The 25,229-nt window shown below is 52.9% G+C and overlaps 1 protein-coding gene across 1 annotated transcript in view; it reads left to right on the top strand.

Moving 5' to 3' along the window:
* Positions 1 to 25,229, top strand: part of SYCP2 (synaptonemal complex protein 2) — a 3,993,018-nt gene that overhangs the window by 3,776,310 nt on the left and 191,479 nt on the right. The window contains exon 43 of the mRNA XM_086932653.1: positions 6,807 to 6,885. Coding sequence (XP_086788779.1) covers positions 6,807 to 6,885 — 79 coding nt within the window. The remainder of the gene's footprint in view (positions 1 to 6,806; positions 6,886 to 25,229) is intronic.

Here is a 25,229-nt window from a genome sequence, read left to right as displayed (position 1 = left end):
TACAATTATGTTGTAATATTTACATCAAACTCTGCAATAAAAATTGTTTTACAAAAAAAAAAAAAAAATCAGGGGATATATCCACATCCCCTGTACAGACAAGGACAGCCTGAGTGAGTGTGCCAACTAAGTTGTCATACCCCTCAGAACCCAAGGTTAACCCAACTAAACCCTTGGGAGGTGCACTACCACTGCTGACTGTACTAGGGGGCACAGGTGCCTTAGGGGCTGCAGAGGCAGGAGTCTGCCCTCCTCCTTTCTTGGTGCACTCACTAAACCAGTGAGTTGTACTTTTGCAGTATTGGCACCACCTTTTAGATTGGCCTTCTTGATTCTTCTTTTTCTGGGGAGCCTGTCCCCCACCCTCTTTGGGTTGTTGGGGACCTGTTGAAGACTTCTGGTCATTTTGTTCCCCCTTAGAATCTTTACCCTTCTGGTCTGCTTTCTTCTGACCACCTTGATTCTGGCCCTGGTTCTGTTTAACTCTTGTTCTGACCCATCTGTCTGCCTTCTTTCCCAATTCTTGGGGAGAGGTCAGATCTGAGTCAACAAGATGCTGATGCAACAACTAGTTCTGGCAATTGTTTAAAATTTGTTCTCTCATGATCAAATGGTACAATCCTGTATAATCAGTAACCTTACTGCCCAGCAACCAGCCCTACAAAGCCTTAGTGGCACAATCTACAAAATCAGACCAATCCTGAGACTGAGTTTTCTGGGTATCCCTGAACAGCAACCTGTACTGTTCAGTGGTTAGGCCAAACCCATCAATCAGTGTATTCTTCAGGACTTGGTAATTGTTAGCATCCTCAACTCTAGTAGTGAGGAGCTTATCTCTACATTTACCTTCAAAGGAGAGCCACAAGATAGCTGCCCACTGACTTTGGGGAACACCCTGCACAGTGCAGGCCCTCTCCAAAGCAGTTATCCATTTGTGGATGTCATCCCCTTGTTTAAAGGGGGGCACTATCTTATTCAGGTGCTTTGTATCAAAACTCCTTTCCCTATTGCTAGGTACATTGCTGCCACCAGTGGGGGCTACCCCACTTAACTGTTGCTCTCTAGCAAAGGCAAGCCTCTCTTTGGCCAGGGCAAGTTCTTCCCTTTCAATCCTCAGATTGGCTGCCCTTTCTTTAGCTTCATACACTCTCCTCTGAGGGGAAGTCATCCCCCTCACAGCAGAGTTCTGAGAGCCATTGGTTTGAATGGATCTGCCAGAGCTTCTTGATAGAGACCTAACTCGTCCATTCCCAATGTTAAGCTGGCCTGAGAGGGTTCCCAGGGCTCTCCTAGTACCATTCTCATGCCTGCTTAAGTTGTCCCTAGTTAGCTGACTAACTATTTCTGGACCCTTGTCTGCCTCATCCCCAGATGTCTCCTGATCATCATCCTCCTCACCTGAGAGATGGATGAGATCTGGGTCACCCCTGGTTCCTTCTAGGGCTGGCATGTCCCCTTCTGGATGAGAAGAGCTAAGAAGTTTCTCAGCTTTCCTGGCATCATAAGTCTCTAAGAGACCAATCAGAAATGGGATTGTGGGGTTAGACCCCTGTTTTAGCTTCCTGGAGGTACACACTTGTCTCATCTCCTGGAAGCTAAGGGCTGCATATCTAGAAGAGGCCTATGGAGGGTCCTCAACCACCTGAGGGGTCTCAGTAGACTCTCCGTGGTTAGACATGCTTCTAGTGTGGTGTAAGTGATGCACCTACCTACACTATGTGTTTGCCTACTGATCCCTTGCTAAGAGTTGCAGCCAAGGTGTGCTAAGCCTTGGGGAGCTGCAACAGCTGGTTCAGTAGAACTCAGAGTATTCTAAGCTAAGTTATATGTACCTAAAAGTACTTATGTGATCTTTCAACAAGATATTCTTAGGATACGTGTGGTAAAACAACAGCAAGCTCAAATCCCAACCGCTGCTCACCAATGTGAGAAGGTGGCCTGATATGCAGTGCTCACTATTCTAGTGAACACTATGTATCAGTCCAGCAACCCTTATTGATGATTGGTTGTAAGTCAACCTTATAGACCATCTATCCTAGTAGCATGGATACGAGCAGTCTAAGGCTAAAGACTCGAGAGGGCGTGTTAAGCCAGCTGTTATACCACACATATACCCCTTGAATACCCAGTGAAAGGACACCACACAAGTGTTTGTAAACAAATTTTTATTGTTGTCCACAGTCAGAGAAGCAGGGCACAATCCGCCAACATGCCCACGCAGGGGCTCAACACACAAAGCATTCCCCATGCACCACCTGGCCTAGTTAAGGGGTAGTACCTCGCAACCACTCGAACCCCCGCTGGCCACGCTCTGTAGGTCTATGCTGCTCAGTTGCTTGAGCAGCCGAGGCCGAGTCTCCCTAGAGTCCAGACGGAAGAGTTCCCAAGAGCCATAGGCCCTCTTAGTAAGCCCTGACTTCAGCAAGTCCTAACCATGGGGTGCTCTCCAGTCTCCAAAGCTTCCCCATGCGTGCCTGCGTGTTCCGCTAGTGTCGATTCACCAAATCACCATAGTAGCTAAGTGTGGACATTTTTACCTTAACTTGAACAAAACCATAGAACCCCCCCCCACCCCATAGTGTACCCTCCGCCCCGCCCCCTCCCCCGGAACTCCCTCTCCCACCCCCCCAGTGGTGGAATTGTCATACAATATTGCGTCATCCCATGAGGTCTTTAAATCTGAAACAAATGCATGGCCCTGATTGTAGCGGGGCACACCGCCGAAGGGAGGCCTTTAGAGAGGAACGAGACCAGCGGCCCCCAGCGGTACTCAAAGTTTTTGAAGTCTTCTTGAGCAATGTCGGACATACGTTCCAGGCTGAGTAACTGCCAGAGACGGGAATGCCATAAGGACATCGCTGGAGCCTCCTTCTGTTTCCAAGCATTAACTATTGCTAGTTTGGCTGCCCCAAAGCACAGCCACATGATTCTCTTGTCGGCTCTGGTTTGGTGTTCTAGCTGGGGGTCCCTAAGGCCAAGGAGCGCTTCAGCCATCGTGACTGGTATCGGGTATCCTAAAATGGATTTCATCTGAGCCAGAATCTCTTCCCAGAATGGCCGAATGGTGGGGCAGTCCCACCATATGTGCTGGAAGTCCCCCAACAGCCCACATCCCCTCCAGCACCTATCCGTCGTCCCCGGGAAGATCTTAGCCAATCTAGATGGGTAGAGGTACCAGTCAGCCATTACCTTCAGGTGTGCCTCCCTCAGCTTCGTGGAACGGTTAAAACGGAAGATGTCTGTCCACAGGTGTGTCCACTCCTCTTCCTCAATGTTCCGCTGAGCCAGCCCCTCCCACCATGACATAAAGCGAGGCCGTGGTGCTGTCTCTGTAGAGAGCAGGAGCTTATAAAGTGCTGAGATTGCCCCTTTCATGGATGTAGCCTTGATAAGAAATATTTCGAATTTGGTTAGAGGTCTGGTGGCTCCTTCCCTAATCTCAGGACCCAAGGCCCAGTGAAGGAGCTGCGCATGGTGGTATCGCTCCTGGTCCCCCACCCCGTAGTCCCTCTTGCAATTGTCAAATGTAAGTGGATCGTGATTGTGGAACAGGTGTGTGAGTGCTAGACATCCGCCCGTCCTCCATGCGTCAAACGGCCCTTCTCTGATCGCCGGCGGGAAGGAGGGGACCACACAAGTGTTATGAAAATAAACAGTGTATTTATTAAAATCACAACAGCCCTGTACTCTTTATGAGGACAGGGTACTAAGCACAAAACAAAACTCTTACGAAAATACTTAAGTTAGCACAGTATATACAAATGCCCGAGGGGCACGGAAAACCATATACTCTGAAAGTGGAATGCGAAATTACTAGCAGGTAAGTACAGTACTAATAAGCTTTGGAATCGCTAGGACTTGACTATAGAACCTTCAGATTACTTATAGGAGGCCTAGGGGACTCGGGTGCAGAGTGTGCACTCTCACGCGTGATACGGGACAAAGTCTATGGTAGCTAGTAATTGCAAAGTTAGTGTTCTCGGGCGAACCCGACCTGGTAGGAGGAAAACGAAAGTGGATTCTGACCCTTGGATAGTGAGGCTATGCTGGGGCACCGAAATGCCGAAGTTACCTAGCCCAGGGGCTGCAGCTGCATATGTCTCAAAAGGCGTCGGGAATCCTCGTAGACGGACCAGGAGCCTGGAAGAAAGATGCTGGCAGGCGACCAGTGAAGAGAGTTCGAAGTGATCCAAGCCTGGATCTTGAAGACAGATGACACCTGAAAGCAGAGGGGACCAAGTTCGAGACTACTAGCCAGTAGTCAGTGGGCACCAGGAGGGCACCGGATGGTAGCCACCTCGACTAGGTGAGTGGGTGATGCTGTGCTCGCAGATCTCACGGACCAGGAGGCGTTGTCGGCGACCAGGATGGAGGAGCGAGCTGTCCCACGATGGATGAAGCTGTCGGCGTCGCTGGACCCAGGATTGGGCAACAAAGCCTTGGCAAATTCAAGCCCACGCGGTGGACTCAAAATGGCGTCTGGAGTGGACCAGGAGGGCCCGGGGTGCTTCTCTGTTGCAAGGAAGCAAGGGGCAGTCTGGAGCAACCAGACCAGCAGCAGTGATGTCGTCGGGCGTCGTGAAGAAGGCCACAAGCCAGCCGGCTAGTAGCCACACAACGCGGTGAGCAGGCAAAAGCAGAAGGGCCCCACGCAGATCGTGGAGATGCTGGAGGGCTGATCTTCGGTGCTGGAGCTGCTCAGGGTGGGGGCTTCTCGGACCCCAAAGCACTCACCAGTGGAGCACACGGTGGGCTTGTTGCAAAGAAGTCGTGCAGTCTTGGCGATCGTCGGTCCCTCGAGGTCTCGTCGCACTCACAGTTCTCAGCTTGGCTGTAGAGGTGAGTAGAGGTCAGAGGTGCCAGGGAAGCCGGGTCTCGTCGAGCTGGGCAGTCGGATTCCGGAGGAAGGACTTGCAGCAGACCGCAGTGTTCTTAGGATGGTGCCCGCTTGATGCAGGGTGACTACTCCTTAGCCACAAGGGAGAATCTTGAAGAAGAAATCTTGATGTCCTTTCGCAGAAAGTTGTTTCTTGATTCCAAAGATGATCTAATTTGAACAGGGGGCCCGCTCCTATCTTTATACTAAGAAAAGGGGCTGACCCGGTGAGTAGGTCCTGCCTATGGGTGGGACTAGGAGGGGGGTGGTTACACCCCTCTCCCATGCCGGACTTTCCCCAGGCCAGGGGCTGGTGTGCCCCTGGAACTGGTTCTGACCGGCCTATGCGTAGTGAGCACCGGGGTGCCACTCAGCAGTCACCTTCCTGTAAAGCCCTGCCTACCCAGGATATACAAAACCCTGTCTGGGACAGTGCTAGCACCGCCCTCGACAGGAAACCCTTTGTCCAGGCTCCCCTCGCTGGAAGGACTCCCAGCTGCAGGGGGTCAGACTCGTGTCTGTGGTGGCAGCATTCATTTTGTGGAGCTGAGGCTTCGTTTAACTTTAACTGGGGTTCACAGTTACATACATGTCGTGTCCCTCTAGAAGGGTGGAATGCTAACCCCGTCGCCAGAATTGGCGAAGGGTTAGTATTCCAATTCGTATGACACCTTACTCGACATGTTTTGATAAAGCAATACCAAAGATAGCATTTTACCGCAAGGATTATAATGCACTTAAGAGTATATGGTATGCGATATCATGGAACAGCTATTAGGACTTGGTTCCGCAAGCTGCAGACGGGCTCAGCTCATGCCAGAGCACCATCTCACATAATTCCACGCACTCTGCCTTCAGGATTGTCAAGGCCTGCCATAGGAGTGACTGATAGGAATCTGTGTGTCCATTTTCGGGTTAGATATAGGTATACTATATCTACAGCAAAGGGTGATTACACGACTTTGCCCCAGCTGTCATGCAGCCAGTTGTGTCAAATTTAGGAGGCCAGCCAGGGGTGGCATAATACATGCTTCAGCCCCTGGTAGGCCCTGGGTACACCTATGCCCTGAGTTACAGGGTCTGATAAGGTGGCCCAGTACCAATTGGTAAATGCACCTAGGGTACATGTGGTAATTTAGAGAGAGAACAGCCAGGCTGTGGGTCTGATTGGCAGGCCCACAGCCAGAGAAAGTCGTAAACCAGTGAAACAAAAGCAAAAAATCTGGGTGATCATAGGATTGCAGACCCTACTCTCCTACAACCTCCTCAACCCTCCCAGTTGAAAGTTGTGTCCACTTGCTACTCCTAATATGGTTATTGTACCTCCAATGTTTCATTTAAAGTAAGACCCAATATCAGCTCTTTGTTAAATTGGAAAGTACACTGACAACCCCAATTAGGGTGAGCATATAGAAAAATATGAAATATAATAAAATAAAATAAACTGAACAAAGAAATTGTTTGTCTGGCTATTTCTGCATAATTTATACACCACATGCTCCTTACACTTTTGTAATGATTAAATCAGTGCGGCATTTGTTAGACCTTCTTTTAACCTTTCATACTTGCTGAGCTGGTGGGAACACTATTGCCAGGTGGAAAACGTTATGGAGCTCAAACACTATACTGTGCCAAGACACACTCTTCTAGGGCTAAGATGGTGCCTGTGGCATTCTCCAGGCATACTTTTGTCAGACAACGTATGCTAGGTAGCTATGTTGGCTGTTTTGCAGACCAAGACTACAATGCGCTCCTCCCCTTTATCCCATCAACATTAACACTTGACTCATAGCAGGGCTCTAAGAGTTATGGCATCACCATAAAGGTACATGTATCCTTCTTTTTCCATTCATAATAACGTCTTTATGATACAGTCATGATTCCACTTTCAAACATATTGAATCTTTTCATTTATGTCTCTTAAAACCAGGATTCATCATCTGAAATCATCATTTGAAAATAATGTTTCCCACAGCATTGACTACGAAGAAAATATTTTCACTTCAGAGGTACAGTTCTTTCATACATTTAAAAAGCATTATATGAATATTTGTTCAGGCATGGACTCTGATATAGATTTTTCACCTGGTCATCAGTGTACATCCTAGAAAGGATTGGTTTAGGGAGACAAAGGATAGTTAATTGGTAAACCTTAAATGAGCTGTAAAATTATCAATTATACATGAATAAGTATGGCATAAAGGAGCTGTATAAGGAAAAACCATAGGTATAGGGTGTTATATTTTCTTGCACATGTTTCTACCCACTATACATTTCATTTGATTAGTTCTCAGTCATCAAGGATAATCAATACTCACTGGTCACCTTTTTAAAATGCAAATTCTAAGCAATAAATAGTGAGTCCAAGACTCCAAATATTGTGCTGCCATTTAAATTCTCAGCCGATGTGGATGAATGTCTCAGAAAATGCTCTTCTGTTTGGGATTCCCAAAAGTTATTTTTTTCATAGTTTCATACAATGTGGAGATTTAATTTTATGAAGGTTAGGTGAATTGTAATGTGTTTTTTTCCCTTTTATATGTTAGAGAGTTCTAGCCGCAGATTCCTTACTTTAGAATATTCCCCAGACATCAGAATAGATTCAGAAAGTTTTCATGAGCAGCACCCCTGCACTCCAGTAGGTGGAATCGTTCGGGTCCGTTATGCATCATTTGCGTTGACAGCGCCGGAAGTGACGTTTGCAGTGCCTATGTAGGTGCCACTCAGGCACACTGACGTCAATTCTTTTCTTGCCGCAGGAGCCAGTGCCGATCTAGGATGAGCTACCCCTTTTGAACTAGATTTTCTGACATTTTGTCGAATTATTTTTTTAATTTTACCTCCTTGTGTGGCAGGGATATGTTCAAAGAAGGCCATCTTCAAACCATGCAGCACTTGTCATCGACAGAGGTCAGTGACAGCCCTTACCTTGTATGCCTATGGTGCTTCAAGCGGGACCATGACCCAAAGGCCTGCCCCAACTGCTGTACCATGCACCCGAAGGCCTTGAGTGAGTGATACCTTAAGCTTATGGAAGCTCGACGTACAATGCTCTAATGTACACGCTCCCAGTTGAGAGGAAGGTCCTGGGAGCGGTCACGGAGCCTGAGGTAGTCTTTGCATTCAAAGTTGCCATTAAAGTCAAAGCGTGCTTTAACTTCACCTCGTCCATGGGCCATGGAGGCGAGAGAGCGTTGCATCTTGAAGCCTGGCTCCTCAGTTTGAGCCAGTGTCTGTGCCGGCTCCGCGCCTTCCTGAGTTTCCAGGAGCCAGAGCGCCCCTGCCCAACCACATGAATTTTACTAGGCCTTGCACCTCATCTTTGGGGGGCCCATTCCCTCCGGCATGCCTTTGGGCCCTCAGATTCAGGAGGGGCCCATACTGGATCTATGTTGATGGCTCCGGTCTGGAGACATTCAGGCCCCAAGGATCCACAGATCAATCCGGATCTGCGCCAGTCCTTCCACCTCGACTTTCCTCAATGCCGAGGCCCACACTCCACCGGCGGCACCATCCCCATTCCCGGCACGGAGCTGGAGAAGCATTGTCCCACGCCGGTTACGGAGCCAACCGAAGACATGCCTTCTAGATTGGAGCCGGTCCCAATTCTTCCAGGCTAAGACTCGTGGACGTTTGAGAGGGTTCCCTGGACCCTGGAGAATACCAGCCTTATGAGGAACAACTGTAATGGGATGAGCATCTGAAAGAAACACGTTAAGGTTAGATTCCTTACCTTAAAATATCCCCAGGCGTCAGTCTGGATCCGGAAACTTTTGCGTAGCAGTACCCCTGTGCGTCGGTAGGCGTCGTCTGCAGGCGTCCCCTGCGGCTCCGCATCCGTCGTCGGCGTTGTGCGCCGTGATGACGTCGCTGGAGTATATAGACGCCGCCTCCGCTCGCTGACGTCAGTTCTTCTTTTTTCCGCGCCAGTAAGCGCAGATCCGAAGAGCAGTACTCCGGTCTTTTGACCAAGTTTTGTCAAACTTTCCATATCTTTTATGGTGCCTGGTAGGATGCCCGGTTTCAAGAATTGTGACGGTTGTGACCGCACGATGTCGGTCACGGACCATCACCGACTCTGCCTCCGGTGCCTGGGCCCCGACCACGACGTGGACGCCTGCGTCGATTGCCGGGCTCTGACTAATAAGGTTAGACGGGAGCGGTCCCGCAAGCTACTCGAGCTCCTGGTGTCGGCCCCGCGTCGGGAGCGGTCCCCGTCCGGCCGGAGGTCCAGGGAGCGTTCGAGGGAGCGGTCGCGGAGCCGCGCCGGACGCTCCGGAAGTCGTCACCATTCGTCGGGCTCTTCATGTAAGAAACACAAGAAGTTTGGGCGTCGTCATCGTACCCCCGACTCCCCCCGACGCTCGCACGACGCGGTCGGTGGTTCGGGTGACCCCAACCCCGCGGCTCCGCGAAAGTCGCCGGCGCGGCCTGCCCCGGTCCCTGGGCAAGGTGCGACGCCTGAGGAGATTGAGGCGTTCCTCATGGCCATGAGGGCGCTCACTTCTCCGACGGGGCCTACGGCGCCTTCGGGCCCAGTGCTACCGTCTGGGGGCCCTGGCGGTTCGGGTGTCCCTGACTCGACGCCATCGGGTGCTCTGGCCCCGGTGCCGCCGACGGCTCCGACCCCGGCGCCGCAAGGGCCTTCGGGGTCGACGCCGGGTGGTCTGCCGGCTGCTCCGGCGCCGATTCCATCGGGGTTACCCCCGACGCCGCCCCCGCGCGGCGCCGGTTCTCCTGCGCCGGCTCCGGGCGGCGCCGTCCCCATACCCTCCCCGAATCCGGACGCGGAGTCGAATCGACGTCGCTCGACGCCGGGCTCGACGCCGATGGGGCCTGTGAACCCCGAGGAGCCGGTCTACATCGTTGACTCCGAATATGGAGATTATGAAGAGTACGGGGAAGGTTGGGAGGGGTCTGAGGACCCTCTGTCACGTGAGTGCCAGTATGACGTGGACTGGACAGGTGATTTGGGGGATGCCAGTGGTCTGGACGACTCGCCTAACCCTGGCTTTGTCTCTCCTCCTTCCATGGCATCGGAGGAGGGAGCTGCTTATTCAGTGGTGTTGATGAGGGCTGCCAAGGCCTTACACCTTGAGCTCCCCGTCGTGGCCGTGAGGCCTAACATCCTCACTGAGGTCTTCAAACCGCAGTCATGCCCACAGGAGCCACTGCTGCCGTTTAACGAAGCCTTGTCAGACGTTCTGTTGGGCACGTGGTCCAGGCCCTCTTCAGGTTCGCCTGTTGATCGGAACATGGCCAGACGCCACCGTCCTTGTCCGGACGACCCCAAGTTCCTGTCCACCCATCCCACCCCTGAGAGCCTGGTGATCCAGGCCTCGACTTCCCAGACCGCATTCCCGTCGGCCCCGCCCGATCGGGAATCTAAGAGGTATGACCAGTATTGCAAGAAGGTCTTCTCGTCCCTGAGTTTGGGACTGCGGTCTTGCAACACCGCTTGCCTCTTGGGCCGCTACACCCACTCTGTGTGGGATACGGTCGCGGACCTGCTGCCAGAATGCCCCATGGAGGTGCGGGCGAAGCTCGGCAAAGCTGTGGCTGAGGGCCGAGATGCAGCAAAATATTCCATACGGTGTGGTCTTGATACGACCGACTCGCTGGGCAGAGCGATGTCAACGACGGTGGCGATTCGTCGCCACGCCTGGCTGAGATCCGCCAACTTTTCGGCAGATGTCCAGAATGCCTTGATGGACATGCCGTTTGATGGCTGTCGCCTGTTTGGTGACAAGGCGGACCACGCACTGGAACGCTTCAAGGACTCCAGGGTCACGGCCAAGTCCTTGGGTCTCTCGACCCAGCGTCAGCAAATGGGTTTGTTTCGCTCCTTTCGTGGCCACGGAAGGGGCGTCCCCACACGTGCTGCCAGCCACGCGCCGCAACAGTCTTTTCAACGCGGTGGCGGCCGTAGAAACCGCCGTGGAGGCGGTCGGGGTCAACGGCGGGGTCAGGCCATACCTCCCCCCGCGGCATCTGCCTCCAAATCCTCCTAGTCCGTGCTTTCGGCCCCATGTGACGCCAGTGGGTGGCAGGGTTCGCCATCACCACGCTCTCTGGCGCACAATTACATCGGACAGGTGGGTGCTGCAACTCGTCCGAAGGGGCTACTCCCTCCCCTTCGAGACCGCTCCTCCAGCCATGCCACCGCAGAACCACAGTGTGTCGGGGGACCACTTGACACTTCTGCAGGAGGAAGTTGCGGCCCTCTTGGCCAAGGGGGCCATCGAGCGCGTTCCTGGGCCAGAAGTAGGGCGTGGTTGCTATTCCCACTACTTTCTGGTACCCAAGAAGGACAAGGGGGGCCTACGTCCTATCTTGGATCCATGGAACGTCAACGGCTTCCTCCGGAAGGAGAAGTTCAAGATGTTGACATTAGCTCAGGTCTTGGCTGCTCTAGACCCGCAAGACTGGATGGTAGCGTTGGACTTGCAGGATGCGTATTTTCACATCCCCGTCCTGCCGGCCCACCCGCGTTACCTGCGGTTCACTGTAGGCCAGGAGCACTTTCAGTTTATCGTGCTCCCCTTCGGCCTTACCAGCGCCCCACGGGTGTTCACAAAGGTGATGGCGGTGGTCGCAGCCCATCTGCGCAGGTTAGGGGTTTCAGTCTTCCCCTACCTAGACGACTGGTTGTTGAAGGCGGGCTCGCCCCAGACAGTCGTCCACCACCTTCAGATGACGGCAGACCTCTTGCACGACCTGGGGTTCTCCATCAATGTGCCGAAATCACACCTGTGTCCCTCTCAAAAGCTCCTTTTCATCGGAGCGGTTCTGGACTCGGCGCAGTTTCGGGTTTATCCTCCGGAACGGCGGGTCCGGGATATACAGGCTTTGATTCCCATCTTTCAGCCGCTATCCCGGGTCTCGGTCAGGTTGATGCTGCGGCTGCTGGGGCTGATGGCCTCCTGCATCCTTCTGGTGCATCACGCCCGGTGGCGGATGCGGGCTCTGCAGTGGGACCTGAAGTTTCAGTGGGCCCAGCATCAGGGCAACTTGTCCGACCACGTCTTGATCTCGGAGGGCACTGCGAGACAACTGCAGTGGTGGCTTACGGACCGCGATTGGGTCAGAGGCAGATCCCTCTCCCTTCCCCAACCGGAGCACGTTGTCGTGACGGACGCGTCCCTCCAGGGCTGGGGTGGCCACTTGGGAGAGGCAGAGATCAGAGGCATCTGGTCTCCGGCGGAGTCCCGGCTCCATATCAACCTGTTGGAGCTACGGGCGATTCGTCTAGCACTGAAGGCATTCCTCCCCTTTGTCAACGGGAGTGTAGTGCAGGTGTTCACAGACAACACCACCGCCATGTGGTACTGCAACAAACAGGGCAGGGTGGGGTCGTGGACCCTTTGCCAGGAGGCTCTGCGCCTCTGGCAGTGGCTGGAACGTCAGGGCGTGACTTTGACGGTTCAACACCTGGCAGGTTCTCTGAACGCCAGGGCGGACGAACTCAGCCGTCGGTGCTCGACGGATCACGAATGGCGTCTGAATTCGGACGTGGCGCAAGGCCTCTTGCTGCAATGGGGAGAGCGTTGGTTAGATCTATTCGCCACAGAAGAGAACGCGCAATGTCATCAGTTCTGCGCATTGGAGTTTCCAAGACGGCACTCGCACGGCGACGCCTTTCGGCGCGAGTGGAGTTGCGGTCTGTTATACGCCTTTCCGCCTATACCACTTCTGCCCAGAGTGCTGAAGAAGATCAGGCGCGACCGGGCCCAAGTTATCCTTGTGGCTCCGGACTGGGCTCGAAGGTACTGGTATCCCGAGCTACTCAGCATGTCAGTCGGTCCCCCGATCCGCCTGCCCCTTCAGGAGGACCTTCTGTCGCAGCAGCAGGGGACGGTCCTCCACCCGAACCTGTCCAGTCTCCACCTCCATGCTTGGAGATTGAGCGGCGGCAGTTGAGGCCATTTGACTTGCCTCCTGAAGTCTGTGATGTAATTCTGGCAGCCAGGCGTCCCTCCACAAAGTCGGTATACGCCTGTCGGTGGAACAGATTTGTGGCATGGTGCACAGCAAAGGCTGTGGATCCTCTTTCTGCCCCTCTTTCCGAGGTTCTTCTGTTTCTTCTCTCTCTTGCCCAGCAGGGCTCTGCTCTGGGCACTATCAAGGGCTACCTTTCGGCCCTTTCAGCCTTTCTAAGGCTTCCTGATCAGCCTTCTTTGTTCAAGTCCCCAATTGTAACGAGATTCTTGAAGGGCATCACACACATGTATCCACCTGTTCCGTTTGTGATGCCTCAGTGGGACTTGAACCTGGTTCTAACCTTTTTGATGTGTGCTCCCTTTGAGCCCCTTCATTCTTGTCCTCTCCGTCTCCTGACTTTAAAGACGGCTTTCCTGGTTGCCATCACCTCTGCCAGGAGGGTGAGTGAGCTCCAGGCTCTTTCTGTCCAACCTCCTTTCCTGTCCATTCATCCTGACAAGGTGGTTCTCAGGACTAGACCTTCTTTCCTGCCCAAAGTAGTTTCTGCTTTTCACATCGGGCAGTCCATTACCCTCCCCTCCTTCTTCCCGCCTCCGCATCCCTCAAAGGATGAAGAGCGGCTCCATCGTCTGGACCCAAAACGTGCGCTTTCATTTTATGTGGATCGCACACGCCAGTTCCGGGTGGATGACCAACTGTTTGTTGGCTACGTGGGTGCGAAGAAGGGACGGGCGGTGCATAAACGGACCATCTCTCGGTGGGTCGTTCTGTGCATCAAAGCGTGCTACTCCTTGGCTCAGAAGGAGCCTCCTGTTGGGCTGAGGGCCCATTCCACTCGGGCCACGGCGGCTACTACTGCCCTGGGCCGGGGAGTCCCTTTGCAGGACATTTGCCAGGCGGCTACGTGGGCCTCGCTGCACACCTTTGCGAGGCACTACTGCCTGGACAGTCAAGTCCGGAGGGATGGCTTCTTTGGCCGTTCTGTCCTCCAGGACTTTCTGGTGTAGGAATATATTGGTTCGCAGACCCACCACCGGGGTTGGTATTGCTGGGGTATCTATTCTAAGGTAAGGAATCTAACACTAATGTGTTTCTTTCAGATGAACAAGTTACTTACCTTCGGTAACGATATATCTGTAAGAAACATTAGTTAGTGTTAGATTCCTTACCGAACCCACCCATCCTCCCCGTTCTGCGAACTGATACCTAGGGTTAAGGACATCCCTTTCAGGGCCCTAGTTTCAAATGGCACCAGTGTTGGTTCTCACATGGCTCTGCGTTTTCTGGCGTGGAAAAGCTGTGTACAAAGAACTGACGTCAGTGCGCGGAGTCGGCGTCTATATACTCCAGCGACGTCATCACGGCGCACGACGCCGACGACGGACGCGGAGCCGCAGGGGACGCCTGCAGACGACGCCTACAGACGCGCAGGGGTACTGCTACGCAAAAGTTTCCGGATCCAGACTGACGCCTGGGGATATTCTAAGGTAAGGAATCTAACACTAACTAATGTTTCTTACAGATATATCGTTACCGAAGGTAAGTAACTTGTTCATCTGGGTAAAGTCAGTGGACTGGAAACTTCTCTAGATACTGGTATGCTTTCTTACCCTACCATGGCTACAGTGAAGGGCGGGTGCTTCCTTCTCAATAGTGCGGTGGAGGGTTACTGAGGTCTGTGACCTTAGCTTGCTCTTGGTGGCAGTCCAGACTAATGTCCTGACGGAAGTGTTTCATCCAGGGTTGCCCCATTCAGAACCGCTTCTCCCTTTCAATGAGGCACTTACTAACATCCTCCTTGGGACTTGGTCCAAGCCCAAGCCCAACAAAGGGGATCCTGTGAACAGGACGATTTCAGGCTGCTACTGCCCCGCTTCAGGGGACCCAAATTTCCTCATCGAGCACCCTACCCTGGAGAACTTAGTGGTCCAAGCCTCTGTGTCCCCCTTAAATACTGCATCATTCCCTAGGAGGCTGAACTGTCTTGGAAAGAACTGCGGTCTGTGAACATCCTGTGTCTTTCATGCCACTATTCCCATGCACTGTGGGATACAGTTGTGCATGCCAATGGTCGCGAAGGAGGCATGGGCTGTTCTCTCACAGGCTATTGCTGATGGGAGAGATGCAGCGAAGTTCACCATCCTTTGTGGACTTGACACCACCAACTTACTAGGCAGAGCAGTTTCATCGACAGTGGCACTGCAACGCCATGCCTCGTTAGGGATGACTGGCTTTTCTGGGGATGTCCAGTCCTCACTCATGGACATGCCCTTTGTTGACTCCTGTCTGTTTAGAGACAAGTCGGATTAAGCGCTGGAGCGCTTGAAGGACAGTATGGCTGTGGCCAGGTCCTTGACCTTCCTATGCCCTCTCACCACCCTCAATCCACCTTTTGCCTCTTTTGTGGCCATAGAAGGGGTGTACAACTGTGCCTTTACCCATCCTGCCACTGTGGCATGCAAGTTCTCCAGCCTCTGCGTGAACGCAGACACGGTTCCTACCATCCCTGTGAGTTGGGTGGTCAGCAGTCAGGTCAATCCAAAATCCCCCTAGCAGTCACAGCCTCCAAACTCTCCTAGCCTGCCCACGTCTCATCTTGAGCACCCATTTGTTGGCAGGATTCGTTATCACCTGCCCTGCTGGCAGTCCATAGCATCGATGACCAAGTTGCATCTCCTAATTAGTTGATGTCCCCCTGCACACAAACATTGGTTCCCGATGAAATCAGGTAAAAATTTCAACACAAAATATTTCCTTCAGTTGAACGAGTTAGTTCTTCACTGTGATGTTTATTTGTATCAACATCTGATATTACTTCATATAATGTTCCATGCTTCAGCAAGACACATTTTCATTTAAATGATATATTCAATAGTACTCATCTCTCCCGAATGTATTTCAGGCAGCCCAGTGCCCTTCGTCAGGAAATAACATCTGTAATAAAAATCAATAGGACACACTTATGTTTGAGGAATGCACCCCAAATGGGTGTTACATGTTACAAAAAGATGAACAAAAAGTAAGCGACCTTGTTCTCATTTAGATGGTTACCATGAACATAAGTCAGAGAACCGATGATGAAAGTTAGTGCTCTTGAAACAGTCATGCTGACCATTACCAAAGTTTAATAGCAAAAACGTGCATGTGTGCTGCCAAACATATAAAACGGCAAGAAACGAACTGACCGGCATACCCGTGAGCATGCCGTTTATCACTGTTAACCGTTAAAGTGCGCGGTATTCAAAACAGTGAAACATGATAGACCCTTGTCACAGTGTGTGAAAACATGATAAATCAGTGTGTAGCGCGAGGTCATAGAGTCAAAGATAGTGCATTTCATGCGAGCAATGAAAAAACGGGTGAATGCCCACAAATGTAGCAACAACGGGTAAACACTAACATAACCAATTCTACAAGGCTGTGAGTGGCTGCCTCTGAAGGCAAAACGACTCAAGAGTTAGAAATTTGTAATCAAACAGTGTCTGAAAAATTACCGTGGTGCGTTGAAGCAGACGTACTTACACGATTATGGTGCCCGCTCACGCTTGGTGAAGCGTTGGAATTCAGCAGGGTGTGTGCAAACACACCTGACTGGATAGTTACTTAAATAGCGTTCAAGGAAAGAGAAGACCGTTGTCGATAGTGAGTTACGTGAAAGAGGTCACGTATCTGAAAGAGACACGTCACTGATAGATTCCTTACCTTAGAATATCCCCAGGCGTCAGACTGGATCCGGAAACTTTTGCGTAGCAGTACCCTTGCGCGTCGGTAGGCGTCGTCTGCGGCTCCACGTCCGTCGCCGGCGTCGTGGGCGCCGTGATGATGTCGTCGGAGTACTTAGACACCACCTCCGCGTGCTGACGTCAGTTCTTCTTTTTTCCGCGCCAGCCAGCGCAGATCTGGAAAGAGCAGTTCCCTAGTCACTTTTTGACTAAGTTTTGGTGATCTTTTGATCCATTTCGAAGTCTGTACGACTCCGACGGTGCCTGTAGGGATGCCCGGTTTCAAGCATTGCGACAAGTGCGACCGTACCATGTCGGTCACGAATCCCCACAGCCTGTGCCTGACGTGTTTGGGCGTCGACCATGACGACGAGGCCTGCCCCGACTGTCGGGCCCTTTCGAGGAAGGCCAGGCGGGAGCTGTCCCGCAGGCGACTCGAACTCCGGCAGTCGGCCTGCGCCGTGTGAGGTCCCGGTCCCGGTCCCACTGGAGGTCGAGGGACAGGTCGCGGGACGGAGCCGTCACAGCTCCGGGAGTCGGCACCACTCCTCCGGGTCCAAGTCGTCAGGTAAGAAGCATAAGAAGTCGAAGAGACATCATCGCTCTTCTGACTCCCACCGACGCTCGCACAATGCGGCCGGGGGTTCGGGTGATACCACCCACGCGGCTCCTCGGGAGTCGCGGGCGCCGCGTCCGGCCCCATACCCTCCGGTCCCTGGGCTGAACGCGACGCCGGAGGAGATTGAGCGTTTCCTCATGGCCATGAGGTCCCTTTCTCCTCCGACGGGTTCCGCGGCGCCTTCGGGCCCAGCGAACTCGTCTGGGGGCCCTAGTGGGTCGGGGGCTTCGACCCCGACGCCGTCGGGTGCTTCGGCCCCGATGCTGCCGACGCCTTCGGGCCCGGCGCCGCAGGGCCCCACGATCCCGACACCGCCGGTGACCTCGGGCCCGGTGCCGCAGGGTACAGCGGCCCCGGCGCCGTCGGCGCCTTCGGGCCCGGCGCCGCAGGGCACCGCTGGACCTTCCTCGGGCGATGGATCGTCACTGGTGGACCTTACGACCCCCCCGGTGTCGGTCCGTGTGGTGTCCCCTCCGGCGCCGTCCTTGGGCGACGCCGTCCCAGATGCCTCCTTTCATTTGGTTCTGACATCGGGAAGATGCCTATCGGCGCCGATCTCGACGCTGTTTGGAGATTTTAGCTTCTACGAACCGACCTCATACAATTACGACCCTGAATCTCAGGAGATGAGGGATGAGGAGGATTGGGAGGGGTCTGAGGACCCTCTGGCCAGGGAGTGCCAGTCTAACATGGACTGGGCAGGAGACCTTGGGGAGGCCAGTGGCCTGGACACCTCTCCAGACACTGGATTTGTCTCTCCTCCTACTGTGGCTTCGGAGGAGGGAGCTACCTATGGTGTGGTGTTGACGAGGGCTGCCAAGGCCTTGGGCCTTGAGCTCCCCGTCGCGGCCGTGAGGACTAACCTCCTCACTGAGGTCCTTAAGCCGCAGTCATGCTCTGCTGCCGTTTAATGAGGCCTTGACGGACGTTCTTTTGGGCACTTGGTCCAGGCCCGCTACGGGTTCGCCTGTAGATAGGAACGTGGCCAGACGCCACCGCCCGGCTCCGGGTGACACATGTTTCCTGTCCTCCCACCCCACCCCCGAGATTCTGGTCATCCAGGCCTCTAATTCCCAGACCGCATTCCCGACGGCCCCGCCGGACACGGAATCCAAGAGGTACGAGAACTATGGCAAGAAGATCGTCTCGTCCCTTAGTTTCGGACTGCGGTCTTCCAACACCGCATGCCTCTTGGACCGCTACACCCACTCTCTGTGGGAGACAGTGGCGGAAGTGCTGCCAGAGTGCCCGTTGGAGGTACGGACCAAACTCGGCCAAGCCCTTGTGGAGGGCCGGGACGCAGCCAAGTATTCAATCAGGTGTGGGCTGGATACTACTGACTCGCTGGGCAGAGCGATGGCTACGACGGTGGCAGTACGACGCCACGCCTGGCTGAGAGCCGCCAATTTTTCGGCAGACGTCCAAAAAACCCTTATGGACATGCCGTTCGATGGCCGTCGCCTCTTTGGCGACAAGGCAGACCACGCGCTTGAGCGCTTTAAGGACTCCAGGGCTACGGCCAAGTCCTTGGGCCTCTCGGCCCCGCGCCAGCAAACGGGTGCCTTTTGCTCCTTTTGTGGCCAAGAAAGGGGCGTCCCCACATGCGCCGCCAGCCACTCGCCGCAAACTCCAGCGCGGCGGCGGCCGTAGAAACCGCCGTGGAGGCGGTCGGGGAAACAGGCGGAGTCAGTCCACACCTGCCCCCGCGGCATCCACCTCTAAGCCCTCCTAGTCCGTGCTTTTCGGCCCATGTGACGCCAGTGGGAGGCAGGGTTCGCCATCACCACTCTCACTGTCGCACTGTCACTTCGGACAGGTGGGTGCTGCAGATCGTCCGAAGGGGATACTCCCTCCCCTTCGAAACGACCCCTCAAGCCATGCCACCGCAACACCACCGCGTATCGGGGGATCACTTGCGGCTCCTGCAGGAGGAAGTTTCGGCCCTCTTGGCCAAGGGGGCCATCGAGCGCGTTCCTGGGCCAGAAGTAGGACGTGGTTGCTACTCCCACTACTTCCTGGTACACAAGAAGGGCAAAGGGGGCCTACGCCCTATCTTGGATCTGAGGAACGTCAATGGCTTCCTCCGGAAGGAGAAGTTCAAAATTCTGACACTGGCTCGGGTCTTGGCTGCCCTAGACCCAGGAGACTGGATGGTAGCGTTGGACTTGCAGGACGCGTATTTCCACATCCCCGTCCTGCGGTTCACGGTAGGCCACGAGCACTTTCAATTTACCGTGCTCCCCTTCGGCCTTACCAGCGCCCCACGGGTGTTCACGAAGGTGATGGCGGTGGTCGCAGCTCATCTGCGCAGGTTAGGGGTGTCAGTCTTCCCCTACCTAGACGACTGGTTGTTGAAGGCGGGCTCGCCCCAAACAGTCGTCAGCCACCTCCAGACTACGGCGGATCTCCTGCACCAGCTGGGATTTTCCATCAATGTGCCAAAGTCACACCTGTGCCCCTCTCAGAAGCTCCTTTTCATCTGAGCGGTTCTCGACTCGGCGCAGTTTCGGGTTTACCCGCCCGAACAGCGGGTTCGGGATATACAGGCTCTGATTCCGATCTTTGGGCCGTTATCCCGGGTTTCGGTCAGGTTAACGCTGCGGCTTCTGGGGCTGATGGCCTCCTGCATCCTTCTGGTGCATCACGCACGGTGGCGGATGCGGGCTCTGCAGTGGGACCTGAAGTTTCAGTGGGCCCAGCATCAGGGCAACCTGCCCGACCATGTCCTGATCTCGGAGGGCACTGCGAGACAGCTGCAGTGGTGGCTCACGGACCGCGATTGGGTCAACGGCAGATCCCTTCTCCCTTCCCCAACCGGAGCACGTAGTTGTGACTGATGCGTCCCTCCAGGGCTGGAGTGGCCACTTGGGAGAGGCGGAGATCAGAGGACTCTGGTCTCCGGCGGAGTCCCGGCTCCATATCAATCTGTTGGAGCTGCGGGCGATTCGTCTGGCACTGAAGGCATTCCTCCCGTCTGTCCGAGGGAGTACAGTGCAAGTGTTCACGGACAACACCACCGCCATGTGGTACTGCAACAAACAGGGCGGAGTGGTGTCGTGGACCCTTTGCCAGGAGGCTCTGCGTCTCTGGCAATGGCTGGAACATCAGGGCGTGACTCTGGTGGTTCAACACCTGGCAGGTTCTCTGAACGCCAGGGCGGACGAACTCAGCCGTCGGTGCTCAATGGATCACGAATGGCGTCTGAACTCGGACGTGGCACAATGCATCTTTCTGCAATCGGGAGAGCCTTGGTTAGATCTATTCGCCACCGAAGATAACGCGCAATGTCATCAGTTCTGCGCGTTGGAATTTCCAAGGCGGCACTCGCTCGGAGACGCTTTTCGTCGCGAGTGGAGCTGCGGTCTGTTGTACGCATTTCCGCCTATACCACTTCTGCCCAGAGTGCTGAAGAAGATCAAGCACGACCGGGCACAAGTCATCCTTGTAGCTCCGGACTGGGCACAAAGGTACTGGTATCCCGAGCTGCTCAGTATGTCAGTCGATCCCCCGGTTCGTCTGCCTCTTCAGACGGACCTTATGTTGCAGCAGCAGGGGACGGTCCTCCACCCGAACCTGTCCAGTCTCCACCTCCATGTTTGGTGATTGAGCAGCGACAGTTGAGGCCATTTGACTTGCCTCCTGAAGTTTGCAACATCATTCTGGCAGCCAGGCGTCCCTCCACAAAGTCGGTATACGCCTGCTGGTGGAACAGATTTGTGGCATGGTGCACAGCAAAGGCTGTGGATCCCCTCAATGCCCCACTCTCTGAGGTTCTCCTCTTTCTTCTCTCTCTTGCCCAGCAGGTCTCTGCTCTGGGCACTGTCAAGGGCTATCTTCCTGCTCTTTCAGCCTTTCTGAGGCTGCCTGACCAACCTTCTTTGTTCAAGTCCCCTATCGTTAATCGATTCCTGAAGGGCATCACTCCTTCCTTTCCTCCTGTTCCCTTCGTGATGCCTCAGTGGGACATGAACCTGGTTCTAACGTTTCTGATGTGCGCTCCCTTTGAGCCACTTCACAACTGTCTTCTTTCTTTGAAGACTGCCTTCCTGGTAGCCATCACCTCTGCCAGGAGAGTGAGTGAGCTCCAGGCTCTGTCTTTTAAGCCTCCTTTCCTTTCAGTCCATCCGGTCAAGGTTGTATTACGGACAAGACCCTCCTTCCTTCCCAAGGTGGTCACGGCCTTCCACATTGGGCAATCCATCACGTTGCCCACCTTCTTTCCGCCTCCGCACCCCTCGGGAGAGGAGGAGAGGCTCCACCGTCTGGACCCAAAACGTGCCTCTCATTTTATCTGAACCGCACACAACAGTTCCGGGTGGATGATCAACTCTTTGTTGGGTACGCGGGCGCTAAGAAAGGGAAAGCGGTGCACAAGCGGACCATCTCCCGGTGGATTATCTTGTGCATCCAGGCGTGTTACTCCTTGGCTAAGAAGGATCCCCGTGTTGGGCTGAGGGCTCATTCTACTCGAGCCACGGCCACTACAACTGCCTTGGGCCGAGGTGTGCCCTTGCAGGACATTTGCCAGGCAGCTACGTGGGCCTCGCTGCACACGTTTGCAAGACACTATTGCCTGGACAGTCAAGTCCGAAGGGACGGCTACTTTGGCCGTTCCGTTCTCCAGGACTTTCTGGTGTGATTATTGGTTCGCAGACCCACCACCACGGAGATGGTATTGCTGGGGTATCTATTCTAAGGTAAGGAATCTATCACTAACGTGTCTCTTTCAGATGCACAAGTTACTACTTGTGTAACGATATATCTGTAAGAGACATTAGTTAGTGATAGATTCCTTACTGACCCACCCATCCTCCCCGTTCTGCGAACCGATATCTAGGGTTAAGGTCATCCCCTTTCAGGGCCCTAGTTTCTTGGCACCAGTGTTGGTTTTTGTCATTGCTCTGCGCTTCTGGCACGGAAAAGCTGTGGCTAAGAACTGACGTCAGCACGCGGAGGCGGCGTGTAAGTACTCCGACGACGTCATCACGGCGCCCACGACGCCGACGACGGACGCGGAGCCGCAGACGACGCCTACCGACGCGCAAGGGTACTGCTACGCAAAAGTTTCCAGATCCAGTCTGACGCCTGGGGATATTCTAAGGTAAGGAATCTATCACTAACTAATGTCTCTTACAGATATATTGTTACACAAGTAGTAACTTGTGCGTTACGCGCTACTGAATATATCCAAAGTGAAACTTAGAAGCCCAAGCACGGGTGCCATTTATGAGTGGAGCGATCATATTGGTTAGAATAGCATGTACAAATGTTAACCAAACGGTAGACAAAGATAGACACAACGTGACCAAACCCTGACGGTGACAAAGGATAGATCGAGATAAACACAAAGTGCCGAAAAAACGAACTGAGTAAGCGAAATGACAAATATTTGGACGACCAATCAAGATTCACAACGTGTGATAAGATGTGCATAACAATATAAACAACAGATAAACAAGAGTAATCAACCATTTGTAATGAGTGGCAATATCTGAGTCAGGAAATGGTTGTCAAGCCTAAAAATGCACATATGGATGATAACACATACATAATATGTGAAAACAAGTTCATCAATATTCATCATATTTAGGTTCTATATGAGAGGTGAGGTAAAATAAGTATGAGAACAAAGTGAAAAAAATTAATATGAAAACTTATAGGTAGCACAAAAACTCCATGTAGTCATTTAATCCATGAGGTTGCGTGGTGTCCAAAAAACGAATCCAATGATTCTCTCGTTGGAGTAGTCTATTGTTGTTGTTGACTCCCTCTTTCTTGTCAATTACTTCTAGTATGACAAATTTCAGTTGACAAATAATATGTTGTTTGTCTGTGATGTGAGCTGCCACCACTGATTTCAAGTTCTTAGTACGAATATTGCTTTTATGCTCTAAAATGCGAGTTCCTATCCTCCTTTCCGTTTTACCGACATGACTTAAGCCACAAGGACATTTAAGTACATTAGGAGTGTTACACGTGGCTGTAACCTTTAGTTTAATTTTAGTCCCCTTCATGGGATGGGTTATGACTGAACCTTGTATTAAATTATGGCAATTGCTGTTGTAGCAAGGTTGTGCTCCCTTATAGATGGTAGGAATAATGCCATCAACAGGTTTGGTTAATATCTCTTTTAGGTTACGACCTCTGGTGTATGCAAAAATGGGTTTGTTAGAAAAGAGGTTGTTGAAATCTGGTTCTAGAGACAGCACTGGCCAGTGCTTCTTGATGATGTTAGCATCGGACAGGTGGGCTCTGCAAATCGTCCGAATGGGCTACTCCCTCCCACTCAGGACTTCCCCTTTCCATGCCTCTATCTTATGACTGGCTGATGGAGGGTAATTTGTCCCTGCAAGGAAGGCATGGCTCTCTTCGAAAAGGGAGCTATAGAGAGGGTTCCGGTGTCTGAAGTAGGTGGTTGTTGCTATTCCTGCTACTTTTTGGTCCCCAAAAAGGACAAGGGTCTTTATCCTATCCTAGATCTTCAAACCCTCAACTACTTCCTCAAATAGGAGAAAATTAAAGTACTCACATTGGCTCAGGTCTTGTCTGCCCTGGACCCAGGAGTCTTGATGGTAGCGTTGGACTTGCAGGACTCCTATTTTCACATTCTGATCCAGCCTGCCCACAGGTCCGACCTGCAGTTCACACTAGGCCACAAGCATTTCCAGTTCACTGTGCTCTCTTTTGGCCTCACCAGAGCTCCTCAGGTGTTCACCAAGGTGGTGGTGGTGGTTGCTGATCATCTGTGGAGATCAGGGGTGTCAGTCTTCCCCTATCTTGACGACAGGCTGTCATCTTCCACCTCCAGAATATGACAGACCTCCTGCATTCCCTGGGGTTCACTATCAATGTGCCGAAGTCACACCTGGCTCTCTCTCAGACACTCTCTTTCATCTGAGCTGTTCTGGACATGGTGCGGTTTCAAGCCTATCCTCCCAAACGGGGGCATGGATATTCGGGCTATGACACCGATGTTTCCTCCTCTATCCTGGATTTTGGTGAGACTGATTTTGAGGCTGCTGGGCCTCATGGCCTCCTACATCCTACTTGTGACGCTTGTCCATTAGTATATGCAGGCTCTGCAGTGGGGCCTGAATTTCCAGTGGGAGCAGTATCAGGGGAATTTCTCTGACATGGTCCAGATCTCGGAGAGTACTGCAAATGACCTGCAATGGAGGCATATGAACCACAATTAGGTCAGCAGCAGCCCCTTGCCCATCCCCAACCAGAGCTGACAGGAGTGACAGATACGTTACTCTTGATATGGCACAGCCATCTGGGAGAGGTGGAGATCAGAGGACTCTGGAGCTTCAAGCAAACCGATTGACATTGAAAGCTTTTCTACACTCTGTAGCAAAGTAGGATCTTTCTGACATAGATACTCCCACTTTTTGCCTGGTGTCAGTGTGTTTTTTAAGTTTAGGAAGCTTTATTGAAGTATTAAACATAGTAAAACATCAATACAAAGTATATATTGAGAGGTGGCAATTCTCAAGTAAAACAAACCATAAGAAGAAAGATCAAGAACCACACCTCAACTAAACTAAGAAACTATAGAAAGTCAAATGCATTTTAGATTTTTAGAAGAAGGAGAATCTAGTGACTTAAATTTGTACAAATCGCTTGGAGTGAAAACAAGTCTATACTACTATTATAAAGAGAGAACACACACCTTTGAGCCAGGCAAACTCGGGAACCACAGCACCAATCCACACAGCCAATACATTGTAGAAATTGTCAGGGTGTGCAGATGGACATAGTCGATAATCTTTTTTTAAAAACGTAAATTTAAAAATATAACTTTTAAAACAAAGTAGTGCCCTGAAAGTAGCGCCGGCCGCGACGCTGCGCTGGCCGCGACGTGTGTTATGACGAAGAGGAGCGGCGGTGAAGTGAGGAGCGCGGGAAGGAGCGGCAGCCCAGGTAAGGTAAAGGTACATTGGAGTCACGGCGGGAGGGAGTCGGGTCGGGCGGGAGCGGGTGTGCACAGAGGGACGGGCGGAAGGAGTCAGGCGGGAGGGAGTCGAGGAGTGAGGGGGTCGGGAGCGGGTGTGCACAGAGGGACGGGCGG

The sequence above is a fragment of the Lissotriton vulgaris genome, chromosome 7, assembly GCF_964263255.1.
Source record: "Lissotriton vulgaris chromosome 7, aLisVul1.2, whole genome shotgun sequence".
NCBI classification, from domain to species: Eukaryota; Metazoa; Chordata; class Amphibia; order Caudata; family Salamandridae; genus Lissotriton; species Lissotriton vulgaris.
Note: the sequence above shows the minus strand (reverse complement) of the source record. Positions and strands in the feature narration are given on the sequence as shown.